The sequence below is a fragment of the Kryptolebias marmoratus genome, linkage group LG15, assembly GCF_001649575.2.
Source record: "Kryptolebias marmoratus isolate JLee-2015 linkage group LG15, ASM164957v2, whole genome shotgun sequence".
Taxonomy (NCBI): Eukaryota; Metazoa; Chordata; class Actinopteri; order Cyprinodontiformes; family Rivulidae; genus Kryptolebias; species Kryptolebias marmoratus.
Genome location: NC_051444.1, coordinates 9,100,138 through 9,111,126, shown reverse-complemented (window position 1 = coordinate 9,111,126; position 10,989 = coordinate 9,100,138). Strand labels below are relative to the sequence as shown.

Sequence of the window (10,989 nt, the reverse complement as noted above, 5' to 3'; positions counted from 1 at the left end):
AGTGAATCAGCTCGAACTTAAACATTCGATGGACACTGAGAATTAAAATAAACTTAGACATGGATCACCATTTTTGAGTCCAACTATGGTATATTTTGGTTAATTTTCTGAGCCCAAAACTAAATGTGGCCACACATGTAACCCTGTAAATTATGTAATAATCTAGCATTAACATAAACTTTGGTGCAGAAAATCACAAAATCTGTAACAATCAGTGCAGATGGGAGTGATCTTATATTATCAATATGCTATTATTTATATTATTAGCATCATGAAACTTTATGACTCTCAAACTAAAACTGAAATAGCTTTGTTGCTTCACTAGGCTTGAATTCTTAGAACAAAAAAAAAAGATTATTTTAAGAATAAAGGGACTATAATCCACAAACACTTGCTGCTGCCGTTATTACTTTACTTTCCTCTGAATATATTTTTAATGCTTTTACTTTTAACAGCTAAATTATGCTCCGTTTGCAACATAAACATGTACAAGAGTGTGTAAATTGTACTATAAAGTCAGAAATCAGTACATAAGTTCAGTCTTTTCACCGATTTTGAGAAATAATGAAGTGTATGCTGGGTTTTAAAGCAAGCCAACAACTTGACACAGAGTTTTAACAGCATTCACTCACCAGCTCTCTGAACTTTATAAAAACATACACAAAACACCGCTTTATTAAAAGAAAAACAATATGGTTACAGGTTAAAACAACAAGGAACACAATATTGTTGGGTTTGTTTGTTTTTTAATTAAACAGGCAACCTTTAAGAGAACATAAAATCAGATTCTCAACACCCCTGTATCCTACAAAACGTTGCAGTTTATCAAGTTAAAAAAAAACAAACAAAAAAAAAAACAACTAATGACTTGACATTATCATTTTCTCCTGAATGGCGATATAAACACTCCTGCAGACTCTGACCTGACAAGTGTTTTTTTTTTTAAGTAAAAGTTGAATCGGAGGTGAAGTCCTGGTTCTGGCTGCGCTCACAGAGACAGCCCGAAGCAGTTCTGCTCACTTAAATCAGTTGTAGATGAAGTTGAACCTGAAACAAAACAAACAACGATAATTAGATCTGCGTCGAGCACAATGCGAGGTCAGGTGCTCTTCACGCAGGCGGCTTCGAGTTCATTCAAATTCAAACCTGGCTGCAGCGCTTCGTAGCGACATCACACACAAACGGTCTGATCGCTGTGGAACAAATCGGGCCAATAGGGTGTCTGAGATTAGCTGTCATTGTGTAAAGCAGAGATTCCCTCTGCCAAAAGGGACTCGACAGCAAGACTGAAGACATCCAAACACCTGGGTGTTCACCTCAGTGACAAACGGACTCTACAGGAGGACTTCATCCACCGAGGAGGCTGGGGCCCTCCGGTGTGGGGGACCTTCTGTGACCTTCAGCTCTTTCTCAAAAATGTCATACAGTTGTGAGGGAATCGACTATTATTATTAAACCTCCACAGTTTTCCGTGACACATTTGTGACTACCCAAACATCGCTCTCCTGAGGCGGGTGAATGTTCATCACTTCAAAAACCACCAAACAGTCCCTTCCAACCTCCCAAACAGATGGACCTCAGTGCTTTATCAGCAAACTAACACTCCAGATTCAAGCGAGAGACAACAGCATCATTAGTCAGTCATGTGAAAACTGACTGTGCACATTTAAAGTAGAAAACAAGCAGAAAGCAAGGAAATATTTCTGCACGGCTACAGCACAGCTCTTACAAGCAGATAAATAACTGTATCAACAATTATTAAGGATATGAATTATTTTGCTTCTAAAACTACAAGAACTGGTGTTTTGTTTCAGAATACATCAGCATTAAAGAGGTGGTAAACACACTTATGTCCTCTTTAAGGTCTCTGAAAAGACAACTGGACTTCTTGTTTCTGGAAGATGTTTTATTTCTCACCTAAAAACCTTCTTCAGTTCTGATTACGGGCTGGGATTTTCAGGTTTATAAGCCGTCGTTGGGACAGTCGCACCAGAAAAAATCTCAAGTTTTTATTTCTTTTAACAACTGCTTTAGTTGAGCAATCATACAACCTCAACTTTACCTGCTCAACAGCTGTGGTAGACTGGAGATGATTGGTCCGTATCCTGGAGCGTTATCATACAGCTCAAACAACGGTGCAGCCACCAGTTTGTAGTTCTTGGGAACGGCAAACAGTGCTGTGGGAACATGAGTTACACATGTCAAAACAAGCAAAAAAAACACATCCATTTGTTCCAGTTTCCTCATTTGTTGCTATTTTATGCTTCCAACTATCACTTAAAATCCACTAAATGTGAAGAGAAGTCACAGGTGCTGACCTTTCTCCTGCAGCTGAACCAGGAACAGTTTTTTATGCTCCTTTGGTTTGGTGATGTGAGCTGGAATGTAGGGGTACTAGAAGACAAACCGTTACGGTTAGTAAACAACATTTAAATACCGGACTGAAGTGAATTAAAGAAGCGACTTTAAAATTACAGAAAACAGACGTCTTTTTCAATATGTTATAAATGTTTCAGGTAACTACGTTTAGCCACCGACGTGCACAAACCTGTGGAGGCTCAAAGTTCGGGCGCCACCAGTTGCCGATGCAGTCGTCAATCACCCAGTCCTGCTTCACCCCATCTTGCCGTCCGAGGATCTAAAAGGCAGAGAAACGTTAATAAGCATCACACCGCCTCGGAGACAGGAAGCTCAGACTGTGCTGCGACGCATCTACCTCGGTCATCAGCCGTTTCAGCCCCTCCACTTCGTCCTCTCCGGGGTTCAGCTCCCCACCGGGCCTGCGGCAGAGACACAAACCGTCAGCTGAAAACCACGTTTGCCCGCTGCCGCGTGAGCCTCCGAACGCCAGCCACTCACAGTTTGAAGAACGTCGTCCCCAGCTGCAGAAGCAGCACGTGAGGCAGCCTGTGCTCGTGCACGATGAGAACGCCCTCCACCGTCCGGCGCATGCCCATCTTATCGAACTCTTCGCGCATCCGCTGGAATCTGGCAGCCACGGAGCTGTCCTTCTCATACAGAGGCTCCTTAGTGCCAAAGGTGTAATTGGTGAGAGGGTATCTGTAAAAAATAAATAAATAAATGAAACATGGCCAGTGTGGTTCACACTTATGTGCTTTAAAACATAAACCTATGATGAACAGCAAAAATATAGCAATTTTGACTGTAAATGACCATAATAAATACACTTATTATTGACTGATTGTTTCTTAAAAATGTAAAAATGTGTCTGTAATAGTTTCCCAAAAGACAGCAGACAAATAAAACTTTATTTTTAGTATATTAGATTAGACAATTTTATCTAAATCTGATTACTCTGGGAGGTTTTAAACTTATAAAAATGCACAGAAATACTGCCACAGTCTTTGCTAAGGTAAAATCTGATTGTTTTTTATCTTGATTAGCATCCAACAAATCAATGAGTTGACTGAAATAAGTGAAAAATACATCAATTAACATTTAATCACAGCATCCAAAACAATTTTAACATCATGATTTTTGTACCATTAAAGCCATTTCAGCTGTAAATGTGACCACAAATGTGTTATTTGATCATTATTAACAGATTTAAGCGCTTTTTCTCTGCAACAAAACAAAAACAATTAGCTCGGGTTGGACTCCTTCGATCACTTTAAGGTGATTTCATTAACATGTAAACAAAGTGATGCCGTCCGTGCGTCCGTTCTCCCTGTATTAATACTGTTTTCTTTGTTTTTGTCCCCGCTGGGGCTGAACTCACAGGTTGATGGTCCTCTCCAGGGTTAGCGGCTTGGCCGAGGCCCCGCTGCTCATGTATTTGTTCGCGAACTGTTCCGAGTTGCGTCGCGGCCAGCCGGTGTTGGAGCGACTGGGAGGCACGACCGACATCTTTATCCGCGAGCTTCGGACTTAGCTGGGTCGGTATTTTAGTATCACCGATAATGATCGGTTCCCAACACACCAAAAAAAGAAACAAAAAGCGGGCGCTCCCCTCCAAAGCCTCCGCTGCGGACTCGTTTGCTTTTCTACTTCCGGGTGAGAACAGCGCCGTTTTCATCGCAGGAGTCCTCGCCGGCGACACCTGCTGGTCGGAGCGTGTTATTGCATTTTATTTATTTATTTATTTTAGCGCTTTCACAGTTTTAAATCAAAGTTACGGATTTTAATATCACTAAATTCACCAAAGGCAGTCTTGTTGCATGACTGTGAATCATAAAACATTTTAAAAGTCCCTTTAAAGCAGCATAAAAAGACACTGCTGCTGTGTCAGACAAAATAATTCACCCGCTCTCTCTGCGCGTCCCTTTCTTCCTGCAGGCCTTGTGACAAATTACGAAAGAGCTTATTGTACCTATCAACGCAATATTTCTTAATATCTGATGTATTAACATCACTATAGCTTCTTAGCAGTACAAAAATAGAAGAGTAAGCTTCATAGACTACAGGTTAAGAAATCTAAAGATAGATTTTGTGAGTACACAAAAATCTGACACAGGAACTCCGTTTAATACATCTTGTATCAAAACACTTTACTGCAGGACAGAAAATCCAATTAACTTGTTTTATTTTAACTGTAGAATAACCGAATCAGTGCTATTTGAGCTGCATATTTAAACTCTGAGAATAAAAAAAATACTTCATTTTAGGTGTTTTCTTTGATTACCTTAGATTTACAGATATCTTTATCACAATTTTACCTTTTCTCTGCTGTTGTAACATAAACATGTACACGAGTGTAATTAAACACTGTTCTTTCATTATATTGCCAGTGTGTAATGTGAAATATATGTAATGTAAAATAATTTTCTTGTATTTAAATTTCGACAATCAAAATGAACAAAAAAAGACAATTACCCTTATTGAAATATGTATAAATAGATAACTTCATTGCCTTTGGAACATGATTGTTTTCAAACCTGAGAACATAATTATGGGAGCAGTATAAACATAATAAATTCTTGTTTTATTTCTTTTGTTTCTCTGTGGATGCATTGTTAACATTTATTTTAAACACAACATAGTTCTTTACAAATAAATTAAATGGAATTACTTTTGCTCTGTATGCTTTTATACTTTTAACCAATAATTTACATTCAAAACTTTGAATATAAATTCAAACCGTTCAAATATAACACAAAGTGTTAACAGTTCAGCAGAAAAAAAAAACAATTTAAAAACCACCTCCACAGAAACTGAGGAAGATCAGAGGATGCATCTGAAATCTGAAAGTGCATGTTGACTTAAAATGTAGTGAAAATAAAAACAAAAACATCACTTCATTAATACATTCACACATAAAAGACTGAAGGAATGACTCAGTCACTTGAATAATCCATTTAATAGTCATAACTCTTATCCATCTTTTGTAAACATGGTGTATTTTTCTTATGGTACATAATCATACGTGCAATGCAAAATCTCAAACAAAAGTTAAAAAAAGGACAAAGACACTGCTGGATTTGTTAATTACATCACACCCAGGGGATCTCAGTTCTTTGGTCCAGTGGCCCGTTCCACTTCGTCATGTGCTGCAGTAATGTGGTGGTCCCTGTAGGAAGTGCCATGGATCATCCCCTCCCCACCCTGGTATTCTTTACTGTGGACTCTTCTGCCCGTCACAGTTGTTGGTCCCGTTTTCAGCAACTTCTTCAGCTTTCACTTTTCGCCCACCGACAAAGTTTCCTCTAGATCTCGAGGCTCGGAGACGACGACGTCATCTTCGCTCCGCTCACCTTCTTTAGCAGGTGCACCCACCGGGTCTTCTTCAGCTTTCACGCTTTCCTCCTGCTCTTCTTTTCTTGGTGAATCAATGTTGTCGAGCGCTGGTTTGTCACTTTCACTCTTCTTCTTATCCAGCTCGGCTGACTTGCTCTTTTCGATCATCTTAAGCTCCTCGTCCTCTGCTGGGAGACAAATAAAAACAAAACACAATGTTCAAAATGCACATACATACAGAACACAGCTGTAGAAATTTAAACTTACCAGTGCCTCCTTTTGTGAGCTTTTCTGCTTTTTCTACCTTGGTGTCTTCCTCACAAGATGTCTGTAAATCATTGCCTTGGCACAGACTACCATTAGAGGGCGCTGGACTGGTAGAAAGGTGAGGAGCTGCACCTGATTCCTTATCAGCAGGCGGCATTTTAGGGACGGGATCTGAAGCTGCCGGGGAGCTAATGGCAGCCGTGGTCGCTGAACTGCTGGTGGAAGTGGTGTCTGCGCGGTTCAAACTCGTGGCGGTGGAAGTGGTGTCTGTTGGGTTTGTGTCGCTGGAAGAAGTGGAGGGGACAGAAATGTTGGGACTAAGGGCGGCGGCCTGGATGTCTGAAGCTGCAGAGGCTGAGCTCGTGTGGTCACTGGACGTCGGGGGGGCGGTTTCAGCTGCTGCAGAAGAAGCGGCGGTGGTGGGAGGAAGGGCAGTCGGGGCGATGGTGGAGGACGAGGGGACTTCGTGTGAAACAGTAATCGTATCACTAGACGGGTGACAGGTGGTTTTAGAGGTACTGGAGGCAACAGAGGTGGTCTCACCAACTTCAGCGCCTGTGAGGGCCGTGTGTGAGCTGGAATATGATGTGCTGGTGGAGGACGAAGAAGCTGTGGTCGTGACAGAAACGTCTGCATCGCCTTCAGCAGCTGGAGCAGCACCAGCTGTGAGCGTGCTGCCTGGCTCCGGGAAAGTGGCCTTAACGGACAGATTTGTTGACAGTGTGGAAACTGGGCTTTCTTTGCTGGGACTGGAAACGGTTTCCAGGGCGGTGACAGAAGAAGCAGCTGCTGTTTCTGAGGTTGGGGTAATAGACTCAGAGGGGACGGTGGCGGGGGGCTCGGGTGGTGCGGCGGTGCCTGTCAGAAGGGTGGAGGTGGGTGGTTCGGTGTCAGTGTCGGTAGCTTTAGGGATAGAGGCTCTGCTGTCACCAACTGCACCGTCAGTGGGTGTTGTAGCTGCTTCGGTAGGGTTAACTGAGTCAGTGCATATTTCTGAGTCCACAGTACTTGAAGGAGAGACCGTGACGCTGGCTGCGTCCGGGACTGAGTTTGAGATTGTCGGTATGGGAGAGGTGGTGGTGGCAGTCAGGTCGGGAGCAGCGGGAGCGGACGGAGCTGTGGTTGGGCTGAGTTTAGTGGGCGTGCTCGTCTCTGCTTCCTGTATCTGTGCTAGCTCGTTCTCAGGCGTGTTGCGGCCAGATGTTGTGGGAGGTGGACCTGGTTTGAGCACTGGTTTTGGAAGCAGAGCAGGTTTCCCGGCTGCCTCGTGTGCCGACACACTCGCTCGGATTTGATGCCGCGTGTCTAAGGAAAGAAATGGATACGAGAGTCATTTAGTTGCTTTCAGAGAGCATGTGAAACTCTGAACGACCTGACGTGTCTCACCTGATGACGCAGACATTGTTCGAGGTTTTGAGAAAGTAGAAGGTGGTTCGGGTTTACTGTCAATGATGGTACCTGAAGTACAAAATCCTTATTTTACAAGGGGAATTAAGCCTCTTAGCTTCCATTTTAAAGATTAATTTAGCTTTATTGGGACTCAGCTGGAATGAAGATGACTTTAATGATATTAAAAACAAGGGCACATACCTTCAGATTCGGCCTTTTTCATCTCTCCCTCTTGATTCTACAAGAATAAAAGAAATTCTTGAGGACCGGTTTTCATGTCTACCACGTTATACGGGCCTAAACTGAGATGTGCTCATTCACGCACCTGCGTCTCTCCTGGCTGAGGTTTAGAAACTCCAATGCGCTGAAGCATGAGATGAAGCTTCTGCTCAAAGCTATGTTGGCCTTCAAACGGTTTCTGAAATTAGCAACAGCACAGGAGTGACGCTCAAGACTTGTCCCGTAACGTGAAGGTGTGCGGTTTGTCAACTGTGGCGACGCTCACCTTTGCAGTGTTTCTGGCGTTGGTGGTTCCTGCTGCTGCCGATCCAGACAGCAAAATGAGAGACTGGGACTTCCCCTCTCTGAGAGCCCGGCGAGGAGGCACGGCCTCGCCCCTCAGCGGCGCGTCACCAGTAACAGGTGGCTCCTGGACGGCCGGCTCTCCGGTACCGGCGCTGGGACGTGCCTTCGCCTTCTCCTTCTCATTTTCCTTGTCGTGCTCCTTCACCCGGTCCTTGTCCTTGTCTTTCTCGGACCTGGCCACCTCCCTGAGGGGACGGATGAGATCGGCGATGGAGGCCTTTTTGGGTCGACCCTCTTGGCTCGGCTCTGACTTTAAACCTCGCTTCTTCTTGAGTGTAAAGAAATCCCCGAGCTTCCTCCTGAGTGTTTTTGTTGGCGGGGGACAGGGGACAGAGCTGGCAGGAGCCACTTCGTGCAGGGTGATGGACTCCTCATCTTGCTTGGTCCTACACAAAGACCCACGAATGTAAAATATTTTATTCTCATTCAGCCTCGATCTTTTAACTAAGCGCCAGCTGTGATACTCACGGCGTTTCAGTGGGAAGCACTTTCTTTGTAAAGAACTCCTCGACTCCTTCATCCACGCGCCCCATGAGCTCAAGGACTTCATTTTCACTTTCAATTATTGTCTCCTGATTATCACAGACACACAGAGAAAATGGACACCTACAATCAACAACTCGCTTCATATGTAACTTTGCATTATGTAACAATCACCTCTGAAAAACCCACACACTTTGGCAGCATTGTTTCTCCTGCCTCTATAGGTGAATTTTGGTTGGATTCGCTCATCCATTTGTGCCACGGACTGGGCCTCCTGGGGCTCGGTTGCTCAGTAACGTACAATGGAGGCATTACTAGATTTTACATGTGGAATGAGAGCATGATAACTCGTTTTGCCAATAGCAGGTAATGCGATATCAAAATCGCAGCAATGCAGAGTTGCATTACACAGATCAGATCCAAATCTGCGCCCACAAGTAGCGATGAAAGTCAAGAGGATGGTTGCAGAACACAAATTTAGCAGAAGTCACCGTTATGTGATATTCTGCCAGGGGAATTGCATTAATTTTGTCTCCAGGGGTCTGTGACAACACGATCGGCTCTATGGGAAAAAGAAGAACAGACACACTGTTCATTTTGAAACATATAAAGATGACTGTTTTTTTTTTCATTGGGATCTAAAGAAGACATTTAAAAGGAGCTACCCCTCCTGCTCATTATGCTGACTCGAACAGAAAACGGAGTGGATAATTCAAAGAGCCAGTGACCGGTACAAAGGGACTCCCTAATTCAAGCAGGGTCCAGGCATCTTTTAGCACCCCCCTCTTCCATCCTTCCCTTCCCTTCCCCCTGCCTCTCCCCTCTGTTCCCTCTCCCTCCCTCCCATCCATTTTCTCCCCTCACACACCACCACCTATCCCTCACACTCCATTTTTCACCAAACCTCCCCGATCCCCGCTGCACGGTACCTGTGGTCTGCTGGGACGATAGTTCAGTTTTTGTCGGTGAGGTCTCGGTCTGCTCTGGGTGTAGTGCCTGAGAGCTGGTCCGCCCAATGGCAGCTCCATTGGGGAGACACGGCACGCTGTTGCCGTGGAGCTCTGTTGCCGTGGCTCTGTTGCCGAGGCACCGTTGCTAAGAGCTCGAGCACCAGCAGTATGTAATGCCTCCACAGAGGTGGGAGGGGCCGGACCGGCCAGACTGACAGATCCGACAACAGAACCTCGCCTTTCTCTGTCCCCCCTCCCTCCTCTCTCCTCTCCGAGAGGAAAACCAGGAGGAAAAGATGGAGATAAAACAAGAAGAGGCTCAGAGGCAGGGATAAAGTCACTAACATGCTCCATCCATGCATCTCACAGCCCACACCAAGTGCTTACCAACTATCATGCTCTGCTTGAAATACCTGAATGGACAAGATGTTCTGCTGGTTATGTAACAAATAAATAATTTATTTTATATGCGATAAAGATGCTTTGATGTTGTCACTCAGAGACTGGCTGAAAAAGTGCGGAAGCAGTCCACTATCCTCGTTCATTTCCAAACAAAGTGTCTCTAAAGTGCTACAGGAAACTGCACTGAGTGGTCCTGGGAGGGCGTTATAATGAGCCGTTCGACTTGTTCAGAAACCATAAAATATGACACACACACGTACGCGCGCACAAGCACCGATTTCTGCACATTTTAATTACAGCGAGTGTGTGTGTGTGTCCCAGGTTTCATGGGAATTGTTCTGCCTGACTGAACATTTGATACTAAAACTAAAATATTCAGCTGCACCATTTCTATGTAGAGATCACATCTCTGAAACTATTTACATCTATAAGGAACACATTCTGAGGGCCGTTTATTTTCATCAGGTGGGATCGCAACTCAGAAATAACTTGTTTTCCTCTTTTGAAATCCCACAAGGAACGTTTTCCACGTGGATATGACATCAGCTGTTTCAGATACTGCTGGTTATTGTAACCTTGGGGCAAGTTGGATCACAGGTGACATTGTTTTCTGAAGCTTAAAAGTGCTTTTAATCTTAATTAGATCTTGTCTGTGCTTGTAATCCCCGAAGATTAAATATAATTAAAGACCAGATGAGACTGCAATTTATACTAATGAGCGGTTTCACCTAAAGAGCTCCCACTGACAGGTAAAATTTCGAAACATAAATAAGTATATTTATGCAAAAATTGCACCTAGGGACAAATTTGGCACATTTTGCGCTTTAAGTATTAAAGTTTTAGGTCCCTTGATACTTCTGTTCAACTGCATTTCAGCAAAAATATTGTTTTATTCGTACCAAATCTTTCTAACAATGGCACTTCAGGACACGTAGTGGACATTGCTTCACAAATACTTTTCAAAGAAACATAAATGCTAAAAAATGGTGAGTTCATCCACATCTTTAACAAGATGTTTACAACCTGCATATCCAACCAAAAGTGAAAAAGTCAGAAATACTCTTTCCAATCTTGTGAACTGAATTTTAAATGGAAAATGTAATCACTTCATCAATAGTTATTGTAGGGTTATCCATCCTTACAAACAAACATCTGTACATTAAGCTCTTTTATTTTTAAATCTTAGAATTGCCTGCTAATACTCCTACATTGTATATAA

At 43.4% G+C, this 10,989-nt stretch overlaps 2 protein-coding genes across 3 annotated transcripts; both read right to left on the bottom strand.

The window, feature by feature from the left end:
• Positions 1-640: 640 nt before the first annotated feature.
• On the bottom strand, positions 641-4,018 carry nudt21 (nudix hydrolase 21). The gene is made up of 7 exons (XM_017440898.3): positions 3,740-4,018; positions 2,860-3,060; positions 2,717-2,780; positions 2,549-2,638; positions 2,319-2,394; positions 2,063-2,177; positions 641-1,047 (listed from the first exon to the last, which is right to left on the bottom strand). The coding sequence occupies exons 1-7, from the start codon at positions 3,865-3,867 to the stop codon at positions 1,026-1,028; spliced, it is 696 nt and encodes a 231-aa protein (XP_017296387.1). The 5' UTR covers positions 3,868-4,018; the 3' UTR covers positions 641-1,025.
• Positions 4,019-5,298: 1,280 nt separating this feature from the next.
• Positions 5,299-9,565, bottom strand: LOC108250361 (mucin-5AC). 2 transcript variants are annotated; one of them, XM_017440218.3, is made up of 8 exons: positions 9,348-9,565; positions 8,404-8,507; positions 7,856-8,321; positions 7,676-7,768; positions 7,552-7,588; positions 7,348-7,419; positions 5,962-7,266; positions 5,299-5,879 (listed from the first exon to the last, which is right to left on the bottom strand). In XM_017440218.3, the coding sequence occupies exons 1-8, from the start codon at positions 9,444-9,446 to the stop codon at positions 5,635-5,637; spliced, it is 2,421 nt and encodes an 806-aa protein (XP_017295707.1). In that variant the 5' UTR covers positions 9,447-9,565; the 3' UTR covers positions 5,299-5,634. The 2 variants fall into 2 exon arrangements, with proteins under 2 accessions (XP_017295707.1, XP_017295697.1); XM_017440208.3 differs by having other exon boundaries at positions 5,299-5,882; positions 9,348-9,563.
• Between the last annotated feature and the right edge of the window lie 1,424 nt (positions 9,566-10,989).